This window comes from Saimiri boliviensis, chromosome 1 (assembly GCF_048565385.1).
Source record: "Saimiri boliviensis isolate mSaiBol1 chromosome 1, mSaiBol1.pri, whole genome shotgun sequence".
Lineage (NCBI taxonomy): Eukaryota > Metazoa > Chordata > Mammalia > Primates > Cebidae > Saimiri > Saimiri boliviensis.
Genome location: NC_133449.1, coordinates 292,586,271 through 292,602,649, shown reverse-complemented (window position 1 = coordinate 292,602,649; position 16,379 = coordinate 292,586,271). Strand labels below are relative to the sequence as shown.

Genomic DNA, 16,379 nt, shown 5'->3' with positions numbered 1-16,379 from the left:
TGACCTTCTGGGCCCCTGGAAACCCCGAGTACACTCTCTGCTCCTGAGTTTGTCTTCTGTAGATGTCACATCTACGTGAGATCTTGCAGTATTTGTCTTTCTATGCCTGGCTTATTTCACTAAAGATAATGTTTTCAAATTGCTGATCATTCTGATTCCTTAAAAATAAATTCATAATTTTACCACTCAATTAGCTCAATTAAAGACTCCAGTTATATACTAAATTGCAGTGGAAAGACATTATTGTCAATTGTGATAAAATTATTACAATGGAGATTTATTTTATCACTTTTAAAAAGAAAAAATATTTAAAAATTGCTCATAAATTGCTATGTTTTATCTCTTGAATGTCTTACTTATTTTTCACCATGCTAATATGGAATTGGTAGTGACTTGTGGCCATTTCACAGATGAGGAACCAATAATTACTAGAAGTCATGAAACTAGATCACAAGTCAGGTCAATGTGTCTTCAAGGCCCTTGCTTTTTGTCAGTACTAATTTTGACTGTGAGATTGGGTGATATTAAGACCCTGCTGAATTATAGATAGATCTAATATTAAAACCTAGCTCTGAAGTTCCCCAAATGTTTGCAAATAGCAGCACTAAAGAGAGAATAAAATAATATAAAATCCTCCCAAATCACCTCTTAGAGCTCTAGTACAAGAGAGTGAGACTAAAATTGGTTGAAGAACTTTTTCCAAATTCTACACAGGCCCAAGATTCTGGCATAGTCCGTAGGGAGTTTCAGAATCTTGGTGAAGAAGGTGTTTATGTCTTAAATCTCTCATTCTCTAGGAGGCCCTTTTTAAAGTGTAGAGGGAAGACCAGGCTTTTGTGACTCAGATCTGCTACTGAAATAAATACTTTATTCAAGCACAGGATCTCAGGCCCGTTGTCCAAACTGCAACAATACAAGTAGGTAAACTGCATTTTGATCTATTACCTTTCAGTCTTTGCTATAGGTAGCTTTTAACCCATGTATTCACTTTTATGTTAAAATAATTATAAAGAGAAAACAAAACTGTTTTACAAGAATATAATGTGCCTGAATGCATCAAACTGAATAACTGAAGATTGCCGTAACTGTGGAAAAAGGAATGTGCCCAGGCTTTGAGGTAATGTTCCGTGAATGGTATCTCATCTAAGGAAGAATAAATCAAGATCACATCCATGGAACACAGAGGGTCACCTGTCAGGAGGAGGAGGAGGCTAATTGGGAATTAAGGGAGGTGATGACTCTTAACAAGTAGGGCAGCCTTGGTCCTGCAGCCTGACCCGCTGAGGAAATGAGCCCCTGCTCAGCCTGGATTAACACCTTTACACGCATCTTTCTTCATCCCCTGAAACAGTGAGTTAATTGGGATGGAAAATAAAAGCTTGAGAAAAATAAGTTGCACCTACCTGGATAAGAGACAGATCCTCAAGCTGTAACCTGAAGAGGTAGTTTCTACAAAATACAAAAAGAGAGCAGTTTTATTTTCAATAGATCCCAAAAAATTAGAGTTTATAAAAATTTCAAGAACAAAGAAAATGAAATAATGATTTTGGCTTCCAAAGCATCTTCCTTCTAAGGATATGTTTAGCACAACTTTCCTTGGAACTTGGAGTACAAAGAGGCATTCAAGATGTCAACAAATACACCTGTGAGATTGGTGAGAAAGCTAACACATAAGTGGGGGTGTGTGTGTACAGGACTATGGTAAGTGTAAGGCATTAAGTGGCTCTCTTGATCTATAGGGAATAAATAAAAAGACATGGGCATTCCAGTCTGAAACTGAGTTTCACCCAAGCAAGATGATGTAAAACTATTCTTCATAGGTCTTTGTTTTTAATCATCACCTAAATTCATCACGTTTTATAATTAAGAGTTTGAATTCAAACAATATTCTGAGGTTCACAGTACTCTACCCTGTCAGATGGATTCAGCATGTAATAAAAGTTTAGAAATATGAACTTGGACCGGGCATGGTGGTTCACGTGTGCAATCCCAGCACTTTGGGAGGCTGAGGCAGGAGGATGATTTGGGGAGGTGGAGGTTCCCAGGCTCCTGGGAACCATGGCAAAACCTGACTACAACAAAAGCAAAAATTATCCAGGCATGGTGGCATATGCCTATAGTCCCAGCTATTCAGGAGGCTGAGGCAGGAGGATTCCTTGATCCTAGGCGGTGGAGGTTGCAGTAAGCTGTGATCGCACCACTGCACTCCAACTGGGGTGACAGGGTGAGACCCTGTCTCAAAAATAAATAAATAAATAAATTAATTAATTAATTAACATAATTTGCAGTGTGAGTTGGTTTAAAAAAAAAAAGAAAAGAAATATTAATGTGGCAGTCTGCCCAAAGGAAACTGATGACATCAAGGGCTTCAAAGAGTCAGTTTCACTCCCTAAGTGTAAAACAGGAAATCAAAGAAAAGAAAACTATCAATTTCAACAACAAAGGGGAAGAACAGTGAAATACACAATGGAGATCAGTAGAGCACAGGGAAAAAAAGATACATATTAGTTATACCAGGCTTTGGAATCTAGTGTTGTAGGTTTCAAAAACAACTCATAACCTCCCTCAATATGCTTTGCTTCGACCTCTAACTGAAATCCTGGCATCATGTAAATGGGAGGATGGGGGCTGGGAGCGTGTACCAGCAGCACCCCAAAGAGGAAGGGAGGAGAAAGCCAGTCTAAGTGCAAATAAAAATAGCAAGTAAATGTTGGCATATAATGGAAAGCAAACTCTAAGATGCAAATGAGCATGAGACAAAATCTCCAAGAAGCCAAGGATATTATTTTAATGAACTGGTCCAAGGTCACTTCTATGGCACAAAGAGAAATTTTACAACACCAATAAGACATAAATGATTATTTTCACTATCATGGAGGGGCTGGACACATGTCCCAGTAGCAGTGACAAGTGACAGCCAAAGCAACCCAAAGGCATAACGTTGAGATGACCAGGAAACATCCCTATTGTTATGGACAGAGTTAGGGAGGACAAAGCCTCCAAGAAAGCTGACATCCAGGAGCTCATGTACACCCACAGCTGCAGGATGAAGGGGGGACTAGTCTCACCTTCAGGTAGTCTCACGAATCCAGGCATTGCCTCCTGGGCATTCAGGTTTCACACAATTTGACCCCCAACGTGGAGGTACCGCATCTCTCAACTGAGTGAAAACTGCCTCCCACAAACCACAGCAACTGTCTCTTCACTCTACACCTTCCACCTTTCTAGTCTCCTTTCTGATACACCCCGAGAGATGCTCCCTGGCACACTGATTGGCACATGCCACCTCCATCACAAAGCCATTTCAGGAAAAGCTCCCCTGTTCTTTATAAAAATGCTACAGCCTTTTTTTCAGAATCAGGTTAAGGATACCTTTGAGGGGAGGGAAAATTACAGAAAATCTTTTGATTCATTCGGTGCCATGAGAAGTCTAGGAATCCAACAGAAATGTTGACTGCAGGCCAGGCACACTGGCCTGTAATCCCAGCACTGTGGAGGCTAAGGTGGGCTAAGCACTTAAGCCAAGGAGTTCTAGACAGGCCTAGGCAACACAGGGAGACCCCATCTCTACAAAAAAAGAGAAAAAATACAAAGATTAGCCAAGTGTAGTGGTGCCTGCTTGTAGTCCCAGCTACTCAGGAGGCTGAAGTGGAAGGATCAATTGAGCCTGGGAGGTCAAGGCTCCAGTGAGCCATGATCCTGCCACTGAACTCCTTCCTGGGCAAGAGAGAGAGATCCTGTCCTAACAAGCATACCTCCTCTAAGAGAAGTGAGAAATCTACATACACACACACACACACACACACACACACACACACACACACAGAGAGAGAGAGAGAGAGAGAGAGAGAGAGAGAGAGACAAGTCTTTCAGAAGAGGGACTTACCAGTGTGATATAGTTTGGCCGTGTCCCCACCTAAATCTCATCTTAAATTTTAATCCCCATGACTCCCATGTGCCCAGGGAAGGGCCTGGTAGGAGGTGAGTGGATCATGGGAGCAGGTTGCTTCATGTTGTTCTCATGACAGTGAGCGAGTCTCATGAGACGTGATGGTTTTATAACCCTCGGCATTTCCCCGCTTGCATTTCCCTCTCCCGCCACCATGTGAGAAGGCTCAAGCGTGTTTTCCCTTCACCTTCTACCGTGATAACTAGTTTCCTGAGGCCTCCCCACCCATGTAGAACTGTGAATCAATTAAACTTATTTTCTTTCTAAATTACCCAGGTTTAGGTATTTCTTTATATTAGTGTGAGAATAGACTAGGCCACAGTGGCACCAGGGAAATTACTGGCCTCTGTACAGCCATTGCCTCTATGAGCAGCTCAGCTCCCCACCCTCACATATTTTCCCATGGACTTTCTGGTTTCAGGAGGCTGCCCCTCTGCTATGGGCAGTAGTATTACCTGGTGGTTAAGAATATCCATGCAAAAGCTAGAGTTCTGCCTCAATACCATCTCAGGAAGTAAGCAAAATTTCTCTATGCCTTAGTCTTTTCATCTGTAAAATGGAGCTAATAATCCAGCCTATTCCCTAGGGTTGTTGTGAGGTTTAAATCTAAGAAAAACACTAAGAATGAAGTCTGACCCAATGTAAGCATCAATTAATGGTACCAACATCTATGTTTATTTTGTCATTGGTCCTAGAATCCAGTTGTCCTACTTTACAACCCACAGGCAATTTTAAGAAAGACTTCTTCAGTAAATATTTCCAATAAAGGAAACTCATTCATTTAGCAAATGAATTACCTAGGCGCTTTGGTGATATCCCATGGTTCATTCTGTCTGTCTCGCTTGCATTTAAACAAAAAGAAAAGTTTAAATCCTCTGGTGCTTTCCTTCCTGGGGTTATGGTTATGGTGGTGGTGATGGTGATGATGATATGTGCACATGCGTGTTCACACTATGGTATGTGTCTCCAGGAACTTTCTTGAAAAGAACCTCTCATACATACACAAAGGAAGAGCTGGAAGTGCACTCAGGCTCTCTGAGAAAAGATGATAGCAGAGTCCACAGTGCTCTGTAGAGCTCTCTGCAGGTCAGCTAAAGAGCTCTCTCTCTCTACTTGAGGGGAATGGAAGAGGCGCAGAGATCCTTGTCTGCAACACCTGGTTCCAGCTTTCAGGTGTTTTTCAACAGAAGAGGATATTGGCTTATAAAAACAAATATGCCACATTCCCAGTCCACATCTCCCCAAGCAAACATGACTCTTCCGATCATTACTTTCCTGCTTCTCAAGTTCCAACAGGTTGTAAAGGTACCCCTCCTCTCCAGGAACATTGCTAGTGGATTTCAACCATCTATACCTCTTCTCCTTCCAAATACCTGAGAACTACAGTGTCCTTCCAATTATCTCATGAGTAATATCAAATTAGTATGGCAGAGGTGTTCAGTAGGTGAAAGAAAGGGGCAGAGAGGAAAGAGGGGTACACTTACTAGGAAAAATACCACAGTTACTATGAAATATCATCACCACCACCACCACCATAACGAGAACACCAGGAAGGAAAGCACCAGAGGATTTAAACTCTTCTTTTTGTAGTATTTTCAGAGTTGCAAGATAACAAATGATTATTTTAACCTATTCTCAATTTTACAGATAATTATTTTATAGGTGATTATTTTAACCCCCCTAAATTTACAGATGAGGAAACTTCTATAAATCAAAAGGCACAGGGTGATTTGTCCAAGACTGTAAGGTTTCAGAAAAAATCCTGGGCCTGGAAACGAGACCCCTGGTCTTGGTGTCCCTTGTGTCCCATTGTGCCTCATGGCCTCACCAGTTAGTCTTTCAATATCCCCTTCCTGGTTTCACCTGCACTAAACATGCACACACATAGAAACATAGGCAGTAACAGTTCTTATGCTGCAAGTATTTCATATCTTCACTGGTCATTTACAGGAACATTTCAAAATCATTTTAAGAAAATTCAAGTCTTAGTTCTGCTAATAGCAAACTTTTGATGTAGGCCATCAATTTTCATCTCTGGGACTGTGATCTGGCTGTGATGTATTTCTCCCCATGAGGAGAAGAGTCTGAGCCAAGGGGTCTGGTTGTTCAAATGGCATCTCTTTTCTCCCTTTTTATTTTGCCTGAATAACTTCCTGCCTGTATCTGATTCTAAGAATCGCCCTACTTCTTACCTTATGAAAAGAAAGAAACTATACAATTATGCCAATATATTTAAATAATAAAAATTCCCAAAAAACTGTGATGATGTTTAGATATACACAATGCCTAACAAAGTTCTATGAATAAACGGCCATCTAACAAAAATCTTTTTATTATGGCAAATTTAAATAATTTCCTGAGAAGCATGTTTCATGTGTTATTTTTCACAACTCAGCAACTTATTTCAAAATAATCTTAAATGAAACCTCAACATATAAAATAGATCAATAATTATTTAATAGTATGATTAATTTAACAAGTACTTATATATTTGTTTAAAAAATCAGTTGATGAAGCTTTCTTAAAAATTTTAAAACCCCAGTTATCAGAACTATTTATAATCTCACACAGCATCAACATCTATATAATGTGTATATTCATGACAGTTTATTGGTTATATTTTTGCTGCTTTCAGTTTGATTTTTAAGTCACAGAGTTCGTAGGTGCTTTTAAATATTTATGGGTTTTTTTTGTTTTGTTTTGTTTTGTTTTGTTTTGTTCTTTTGAGATGAACTTCCGCTTCTTTGCCCTGTCTGGAGTGTAATGATGCGATCTCGGATCACTGCAACCTCCGTCTCCTGCGTTCAAGCAATTCTCCTCCCTCAGTCTCCCTAGTAGCTGGTATTTCAGGCACCTGCCACCACTCCTGGCTAATTTTTTGGGGGGGAGTTTTTTTTTTTTTTAATTTTATTTTCTTTTTTTTAACTAGGAACACATGCACTTTATTAAATGCCATTGTAGAAAAGTGTGTGAGGATAAAGGGCAGATACAGGACTCAGCTCCGGAGCAGGGCGAGGAATGGAAAGTTGAGTACGTGGGAGACAGGTCACGGGCAGAGCAGGTTCCCTGGCCGAGATGATTCCTCTTGATCTATGGATAGTCTTGCAAAATCAACATTGGGATGATGATAAGAATAGTCATGATGATGCCCATGATCAGGGCCCAGACGTTCAAGCACTTGGAGGTGGAGGCAGAGGCATAGGCCTAGGCCCTGGTCAGGTCGCCAACCATCTTCTGGTACCTAGAATTCACGGAGTAGGCGAACACTATGAAGTCCAGGCAGCAGGAGTTCATGGAGACGGTGTTGAACAGGGACCAGACCACATGGTCAGGCACGGAGGTCTCGCTGCAGACGTGGATCACGGTGGATGTTGGGGGAGCAGGGTTGTGGGGTGACCCCAGCACATCCACTTCATGCTCAGCAGCAGGAGGTGCTTCAGTGTGGGACACTCCCCTCCCTGTGGCCATGTGTTCTCATTGTTCAACACCTGCCTATGAGTGAGAACATGTGGTGTTTGATTTTCTGTTCTTGTGTCAGTTTGCTGAGAATTATGGTTTCCGGGTTCATCCATGTCCCTACAAAGGACCCGAACTCATCATTTTTGATGGCTGCATAATATTCCATGGTGTATATGTGCCACATTTTCCCTGTCCAGTCTATCATCGATGGGCATTTGGGATGGTTCCAGGTCTTTGCTATTGTAAACTATGCTGCAATGAACATTCATGTGCATGTACTCCTGGCTAATTTTTATAGTTTTGATAGAGATGGGGTTTCACCATGTTGGCCAGGCTGGTCTTGAACTCCTGAGCTCAAGTGATCCTCCTGCCTCAGTCTCTCAATGTGCTGGGATTATAGGCATGAGCCACCATATCAGGCCCAAATATTTGTTTAATAAATAACTATGGTCTGCATAAAACCCAAGTAGTCAAATGCCTCACTACATAAACAGTTTAGTATTCACCTGATTTATTACAGTTTTCAGCTTTTTTAAACAATACTTTAGTAGATAAACCATAAGTAAAACATCTGTGGAATTCCCTAACCACATCCCAAGAACCTAGGAATCTGTCAAAATACAGTGTGGATTCTGCTATTCTTAAATCCCTTTCCTCAAACAATTTGGCCCCACATACAACTCCAAATACATTTTTACTGCAGGAAAAATTCCAAACCAGCTGGCAACATGAGGGACCTGAAATCTCTCAAGACAGCTTGATCCATCACAGTTTAGGTCAATGACCTATGAAGTTAAAGGTTACAGAAAGAAAAAAAAATCTTCTAAAAGATTAAAAAATTGATATTCCCAGATGTTGGGCCACTCACACACTAAAGTAAGATCTATGGAACCCTGCAAGTGGCTGTCCTCCAGGGTATTACAGGAGAGGCAACCACTTTATCTTGCAATTGTGTGAGCACAAAGGAGGGAAAACAATATACGTGAGGTTCACGAGAAAGGCCACCAGCCTTTCCAACACAAAGGAGTAATGCTTCTGGCTCCTGGCCAACTGGAAATGCTAACCAAATGTTGTACGTAGGGTCAGTCTCCCTAACAGGGCAACGCTTTGAGCAACCCAAAGCATTTAAGTGATCTCATTAATCTTCATAACACCCCTAGATGTAAACAGGTAGTAATAAGGAATATTGCCATTCTTCAGGGAAAATGGCAGTAGTGCTAGAGGTTAAGAGATTAGATTCTTAGAACGTATTAGTTGTATAGCTTGGGGGAATGATTCTATATTTCTGTTTTTCTCCTGTCATTACGAAAGTGAAAAGCAAGAGTTTGCAAAAGTGTAACAGTTCAGTTTTATGGCTATAGTAAATAAAAATATGAGTTTTTCTTCCCTTGGTATGGACCTACTTTTTTTTTTCAAATGTCATGGAATAAAATTTGACATTGCACATTCACATGCAATAAACCAGATTTCTTTTAGGAGCAATAATATATGAGGAATACATAGATCCAATGGACTGAATAATTCAAACCATGAAGCTGTTACATTTGGCAGATGCAGAATCACAATATTGAAGCCCATTCATCGTTTCCCCACTGGACACCTGAGTGGGGTTTCTACATCTTCTCTGAAGTCTCCTTCTTACTGATTCTAAGATTGAATAACTCGTTCCTAGGTCCCATCACTTCCCCCAGTGGTCTATTAGAAGCAAATCACTAAACACAACAATATATCCTCTGAGGGAGCAGTGGCGATCTTAATAGATGAAGATCATTTGTATCTTCATGTAAAGTAATAAAATGCAGTCGGCATTAAAGAAAAGGTTGAGCCATCATGAGCATATTAACTAAATGACTCATTTCATCTAGAGACACTATAAAACTTAACTTTGACCTCCATAAATTACGAAAGACACAGGTGTTTTAAAATGACATTCTCTTAGAATAACTCATTTGGTTTCTGATGAATATGACTATAAAATCTAAGATAAGTTTCAAGTTTCTATTGAACATGTGAGTTAAGGCTTGCTTATAACTGAGAAAAAAAGAATTAAGGAAGGTAGATTTGTATTTTGTACTACGGCAAATGAAGGCAGAAGTCCAGTAAATGTATAAAGACATTTTTAAAATGTTGATAGAAATGTTTGTTGCTGTTTAATCAACGTTTAGATCAAGGCTGTCATAAAACGATCTGAAGACAAAACATACACTGTCCATGAGCCAGCTGGGGAAGCTGGAGTGCTGACATCTGAAAACCCAGCCTCTCCTGCCTGCCCCAGCTTCCTGCCCACAATCCTTTCTTCACTGCAAGTTTCCTTCCATCCTCACTGCTGTCAACATCTAATTGGCACAACAGAGCTTGAAATAATGACATCCTACATTATTTCAAGCACAGAGCTTGAAATAATGACACAATATCCATATTTTCAATTGCACTGACAGACTTTTGAAGATTACAAAATATGTTTGAGATGGAGTCTTGCTCTGCCACCCAGGCTGGAGTGCAATGGGGGGATCTTGGCTCACTGCAACCTCTGTCTCCTGCATTCAGCGATTCTTGTGCCTCAGTCTCTGGAGTAGCTGGGATTACAGGCACATGCCACCATGCCTGGTTAATTTTTTGCATTTTTAGTAGAGACAGGGTTTCACTGTGTTTCCCAGGCTGGTCTCAAACTACTGACCTCAGGTGATCTGCCTGCCTTGGCCTCCCAAAGTTCTGGGATTACAGGAATGAGGGAGGCTGAGGTGGGCAGATCACCTGAGATTGAGAATTCAAGACCAGCCTGGCCAAACATGGCAAAAACCTACCCCTACTTTGTATATTTAGTAGGCGTGGGTATTTGCCATGTTGGTCAGGGTGGCATGGCGGTGTGGAAACGTAATCCCAGATACTCTGGAGGCTGGGGCACAAGAATCCTGGAATGAAAGAGGCAGAGGTTGACCTTAGCAGAGATCCTGTCACTGCACTCCAGCCTGGGCTACAGAGCAAGACTCTGTCTCAATCAATCAGTCAGTCAATGGAAAACTAGTAACTATAGCCTTTAAAACATAAAATGTTGTTGTAAAATTAGTTTAATTATCTAAATGTAAATATTTATATTGTGATCAAATCAATAAAGAATATAAGAATAATATTTAAAGAATATAAGGATTTAATTTAATCATGTAACCAATTCATATAATTCACCAACCTATGTATAATTGTGATTTCATTATGCTGATCAACTGCAAGCAAATTCTAGGAGTCTTTTTATTTTGTGGTCATAACCATCCTAAAAAATGTCTCCTTCATGTAATTTTTAATGGGTCTCTCAGAGGCTAATTAAATTTCAAAATTACAAAGCCATTCCAAACAGTGTAACATTATATTTAAATGGATGACATTTAAATCACAGTTTTTAATTGTTTTGTTAATTTTTCTAAAATATTTTAAAATATGGTAACAATTTTATAACACGGTAATGTGATTAGCTATCTCCTATCTCCTCAGTCAAAATTTTTTCTATCCTCCTCAAAAATAGCAAATATGTGTTCTTTGGGCTATGAAAACATAAAAATAATTGTAATTTAATTTTTGTTGCTGTTTTGCTGTTATACGTGCCCAGTACCCATTATCCCAGAATCATATTAACTTCCTTCATTTCCTATCCCAAAAAGAGCATTTCAAGCTTCTTAAAAGTCTTGGTTATTAGAAATAAATTTCAAAGAACACATTAAAACCGAGATCAAACCATTTTTATAGGAGTCTTATATGTTTAAATACCAAGATTAAAAGGTACAAAAATAGATGGATAGCCTCATGATTTAGCAAGTGGAATGAAATAACGAAGATACATTTTAATGGCACACAATAGCTAGAACAACGGTGCCAGCATATCCCAGGGATATAAAATCAGAAAAACATTTTCCCACAAATAGATTTAGGGTAAAAGTTACTAATCCATATTGTTAATAATTACATTAATAGTTTAAATGTCATTATGCTTTAATTCTTACTTGCAAATCTCTAAGTGCTGTAAGGATTACAGATGATTTATTGCTCTAAATTTAACTTGCAATTTTTGTCTTTGTGGGTCAACTGAGTATCTGATTTGTTCCTTTCCATTTTTCAGTTAACAGAGACAATCTTTGGTTTGAATAAAAAAAAAAAAAAGCCTACTAACTATCTCTCTGGTTCCTTTAACCTGTGAATTCCTAGGACTATTCGTGCTTTAAATTATCTGAATACAATTAATTTTCTAGGTTATCTTCAGTATTCATAAAAATCTGAGATTTTTTCTCATGTATATTCTAATAATCTAAGAACTACAGCTCACTCTCCCATATGCTCAATCCCAGTCATGCTCCCAAAACTCACTGCATGGTTTGATCCTTGCCTCTAGCCACCCCATTCTGTGGGCCATCAATTGCAGTCAAACTCAGCACTGAAACATGTCTCAAATATGGCTTCTCATCTCCATTTCCACCAATACTGACTAAGTTTAAGCACTCTCTACTCTCACCTGGTCCACAACCCCCATCTGCTATGCCACACTCCAAATATTCCAAGTGCTAGCACATCCTGCACACAATATGGCGGATGTATCTTTCTAATGCAAATATGATTATGTGAATATGTAAACATAGAAATCTTTTGGGGTCCTCAATGCCTTAAGCAGAGATCCTCAAATTTACCAAGCCGGCAGAGCCATCGGAGCTTGATTAAATGAAAAATTCTGGCCAGACACAGTGGCTCACACCTGTGATCCCAGCACCTTGGGAGGCCAAGACGGGTGGATCACCTGAGGTCAGGAGTTCAAGACCAGCCTGGCCAACATAGTAAAACCCTATCTCCACTAATAATACAAAAAATTAGCCAGACATGGTGGCTCGTAATCCCAGCTACTCAGGATGCTGAGGCAGGAGAATCCCCGGAACCCAGGAGGCAAAGGCAAAGGTTGCAGTGAGTGGAGATGGCGCCATTGTACTCCAGCCTGGGCAACAAACAAACAAACAAAAAAGATTCTGGTGTTACTCCTCGAAAGTGGGAATCAGAGGACTTGAGGACAGACGTGAACATTGCACTCCTGAAAGGCCTGTCAGGTGACCCTAAGACTGCCCCAGTTGGAGTCACTGGTCTAGAGGACCAAGTCTAAGCTTCTTTATAATCTGACCCCACCTAATGCTCAGGGCTTCACCTACAACTACTTCCCCCTCTCTGTCACCAACAGGTGCCACAGCCAAGCACTTTCAGCCTCATCAGAATCCCTGACTTCTCCCATGTGACTGTCTCTCTTCCCAGCCAGATACCTCATGCATCTCTCAGGCCCAGCTGGAGGAGCACCCTCTCAGTGCAGCCCCTTCAGATCCATGTACCATCATACTCCTTACTTTTGGTGTTTTCAGGATCCTTCACTCGGGCTTCCTTTGGAGAATTTAATTGCCTGTGCCCATGTCTTACCCACGAGGCCAGGATCAGCAAACTTTTTGTTATGGGGCCAAAGAGCAGACATTTTCCTTTTGTGTTCTATGTCCCAACTACTCATCTCTGCAGTTTTAGCTCAAAAACAGACACAGAAGATGTGTGAATTAGTGGGTGTGGCTGTGTGCCAATAAAAGTGTATTTAGAAAAACAGGAGACACCTCTGGGGCCCTAACTTGTTGACCCTTGTGCTGGACCACAACGTCCTCATCAGGTAGAGAAGATTGTTCATCTTTGTTTCTCTAATGCCTAAGATGCTTCCTGGCATAAAGTAGGTTCAATAAATATTTAATGAACACAGAATCTTGAAAGAAATAACTACATAAACTAATAAATTTGGATGAACACCACATGGGTAGGAGAAAAGGTCTGAATACTCTGTCTGTAGCACACGTACATGCAAATAAGTTATTTAATTATAATCACAGCCCTTTGTTGGCTTGTTCATGGGATCTGGGAAATGGGAAGCCTTTGTACCTTTACTTATTTATTTATTTATTTATTTACAGTTGTCCCGTGGCATCCCCAGAGCATTGGCTGCAAGACCCCCTCAGGTGCCAACATCCAGGGATGCTCAAATCCCTGATATAAAATGGATTAGTATTTGCCTATAACCTATGGACATCTTCCCATATACTTTAAATCATCTCTAGATTACTTAAACTTTCTAGGACATTGTAAATGTAAAAAGTTGTTATACCACATTGTTTTTATTGGTATGATTTTGATTGTTGTGTTGTGTTTTATTTTTTCAAGCATTTTAGACCTGTGGTTGGTTAAACCTGCAGGTGCAGAGCCCGGAGATGACCGACTATATGCACTTATTATTTATAACTACATAGCTAACTGTTGTACTAGGCTGGTATTCTCCCAACTCAAGCAGAGAAAAAAACACAGATTAGTTCTTTTGTTTTTGTTTTTGTTTTTGTTTTTTTTAATAATAGCAGAAGGAACAGAATGGTTAGAAATCATTCCCAGGCATATCAGTTTGAATAGTTAGAAATCATTCCCAGGCCACCAGTTTGTTAAAAACACACACTCTGAGCCACCTGAGTACCAGCAGAGCTGGGAGGGGCATCTTACTCCTGAATGAATGCCCTAGTTAATATTTACGAACACTAATGTTTGGTAAATGTTGGACAACAGGAAACAAAGCCCACAGACAAAAAGGAGACTTTTTAACATATATTGGGCTAATTAATCAAATAAGCAAATTAGAAGAAAGGTGAGAACAGGTAGAAGGAGAGAGAGAAGCCAATCTTAAAGCACCTACCTGTGCATCATCAGGCCAGCCCTGAGAAGGAAAGGGACAAGAAGGGGAAACATTGAAACCCTAAAGCGGAGGCTCATCAAGATTTGAGGCGGAAGAGGATTTAAAAGGCCAGAATGAGAAGCACTGTCCCTCTTCCATCACCAGCTGCTTGTCCTAAGTCATAATTAATGTAAACACAACACAGATCTCTTTGCACAATGGGGTTCTACGGCGTTCTGCATTTACTGCTAATGGCGGATTTCATCCCACTCAGCGTGCATTCTCTTTAATTGTGTAAACTTGACTAAAATATACCCTTTGAAAAAGATGACCAAGTGTGGCTACTGGAAGCAGAATTGCTGATCTCACACACATCTCCAGTTTTCCTGTTAATTATATATTGCCTCCAACAGAGTAATTTCAAGGTAAAATTTTCAAATAAAAATAAGAATTATAATCACCAAAAAATAATGATATTGGCCAGTTGTTTAAAATAAATTTTATGTGAATTTAAAATTAGTCCCCATTGTTTAGAACCAGTGGCAAAGTCGTTTTAAAAAAGAAACTTGGCCAGGTGTGGTGGCTCATGCTGGTAATCCCAGCAGTTTGGGAGGCCGAGGCAGACAGATCACAAGGTCAAGAGATTGAGACCACCCTGGCCAATGTGGCAAAACCTCATCTCTACTAAAAATACAAAAATTAGCTGGGTGTGGTGGTGCACGTCTGTAGTCCCAGCTACTTGGGAGGCTGAGGCAGTAGAATCCATTGAACCCAGAAGACGAGATTGCAGTGAACTGAGATCGTGCCACTGCACTCCAGCCTGGTGAGACACCATCTCAAAAAACTAAAAAGAAAGAAAGAAACTCATTAAATAGAAGCCTACCATTTATTTTGTGTGATCATATGAGAATATATGCTCTGTTAAAATAATTGGGAGGCCATTAGGCTGAGAAGGCTTCCCTGTCTTGGGTTCCTATGTAAACAAACCAAAACTCAACTCAATGTAAATAGCAAAAGGATACTTAAGCTTCACCAATCAGAAACCCTCACTAAAGTCTAACTTGCGATTTAACCAATTATAAATCATCAACTAACCTCTAACTAGGGAGTTTCCACTTCAACCAACCAGAGGCATTTTATTCGTCTTGCTTCTGGGAAGAACATGATAAAAGTTTTCTCCCTTGCTGCCCCCACCCGCAAGTGGAGAGCTGCTGGAAGTCTGGTGATGCTTGATTCCTGAATCACTAAATGCTGAAATAAACTCGTTAACATTTTAATGCACCTAAGTTTATCTCTTAAGAGTTTTGAATACTTAAAGCAAATTCAGCCCAAGCACAAAAACAGCAAGTTAATCTTTCCTTTTTTATTTCTGTAAATTCAAACCGTTAGCCAAATGGTTCAAAATAATCAACTAAAATTTTTCAGCCAATCATTTTTTTGTTACTATAAGGAAAACCAAGCTCTGCCTTGGAAGCATTCAGATTTTGCATATTTATTTATTTTAAAAATAAACATGCTAATCAGAAATCTATACTAATTCCTTTGTATTTTTAGTAGACACAGGGTTTCACCATGTTGGCTAGGATGGTCTCCATCTCCTGACCTCATGATCTGTCTGCCTCAGCCTCCTAAAGTGCTGGGATTATAGGCGTGAGCCACCACGCCAGGCCTGTGCCCTTTTATTTATGTGTTTATATTACACTCAAGCTGGTTGGAGAAAAGTAAGAGAAACAGAATTCAGTTACTGGACAAAAATAAAGACCTAGAAGCACATTTAAAAACCTGAAGAAAATTCACATTTTAGAAAGTAAGATGCATGTTTAAAAATGTTTTCATTTGGAAAAATCACATTTTGAAAAAAAGTACCTAAACAGCCAGAAACAGTGGTTCCACATGTTCCCCACAGTTCAGTGGCAAAGACTCATGCTACAGATGCTTTGATAATAAACTCTTTTCCATTAGCACTGTAGGGCTTTATGCATTATAAAAATATGGCCAATTTGTAAATGCCCAACAGCAGTCAAACACTGCCTTATGTGTCAAGTGATTTAGCTGCCATTTGGCATAATACTTGGATTCAGCACAGAATACATATCAGAGTGATTCGGGATGGAATTACTTGCCACCCTTAGAATGAACCTGAAACACTAAAGACGAACAAATTCATTTGGGAAATAAAAATGTAATCACCCTCCCTTGCATCTGTTGCAACAATTCAATCTGCAGTGAAACACTTGTATCAAGTGTGTGGAGTATTATCAC

At 39.8% G+C, this 16,379-nt stretch overlaps 1 protein-coding gene across 4 annotated transcripts in view; it reads right to left on the bottom strand.

The window, feature by feature from the left end:
* SEMA5A (semaphorin 5A) overlaps positions 1–16,379 on the bottom strand; it is a 505,914-nt gene that overhangs the window by 272,065 nt on the left and 217,470 nt on the right. For all 4 annotated transcript variants that reach the window (XM_074387337.1, XM_003932501.4, XM_074387338.1 and 1 more), the window contains one exon: positions 1,404–1,449. In XM_074387337.1, the coding sequence (XP_074243438.1) occupies positions 1,404–1,449 (46 nt within the window). The remainder of the gene's footprint in view (positions 1–1,403; positions 1,450–16,379) is intronic.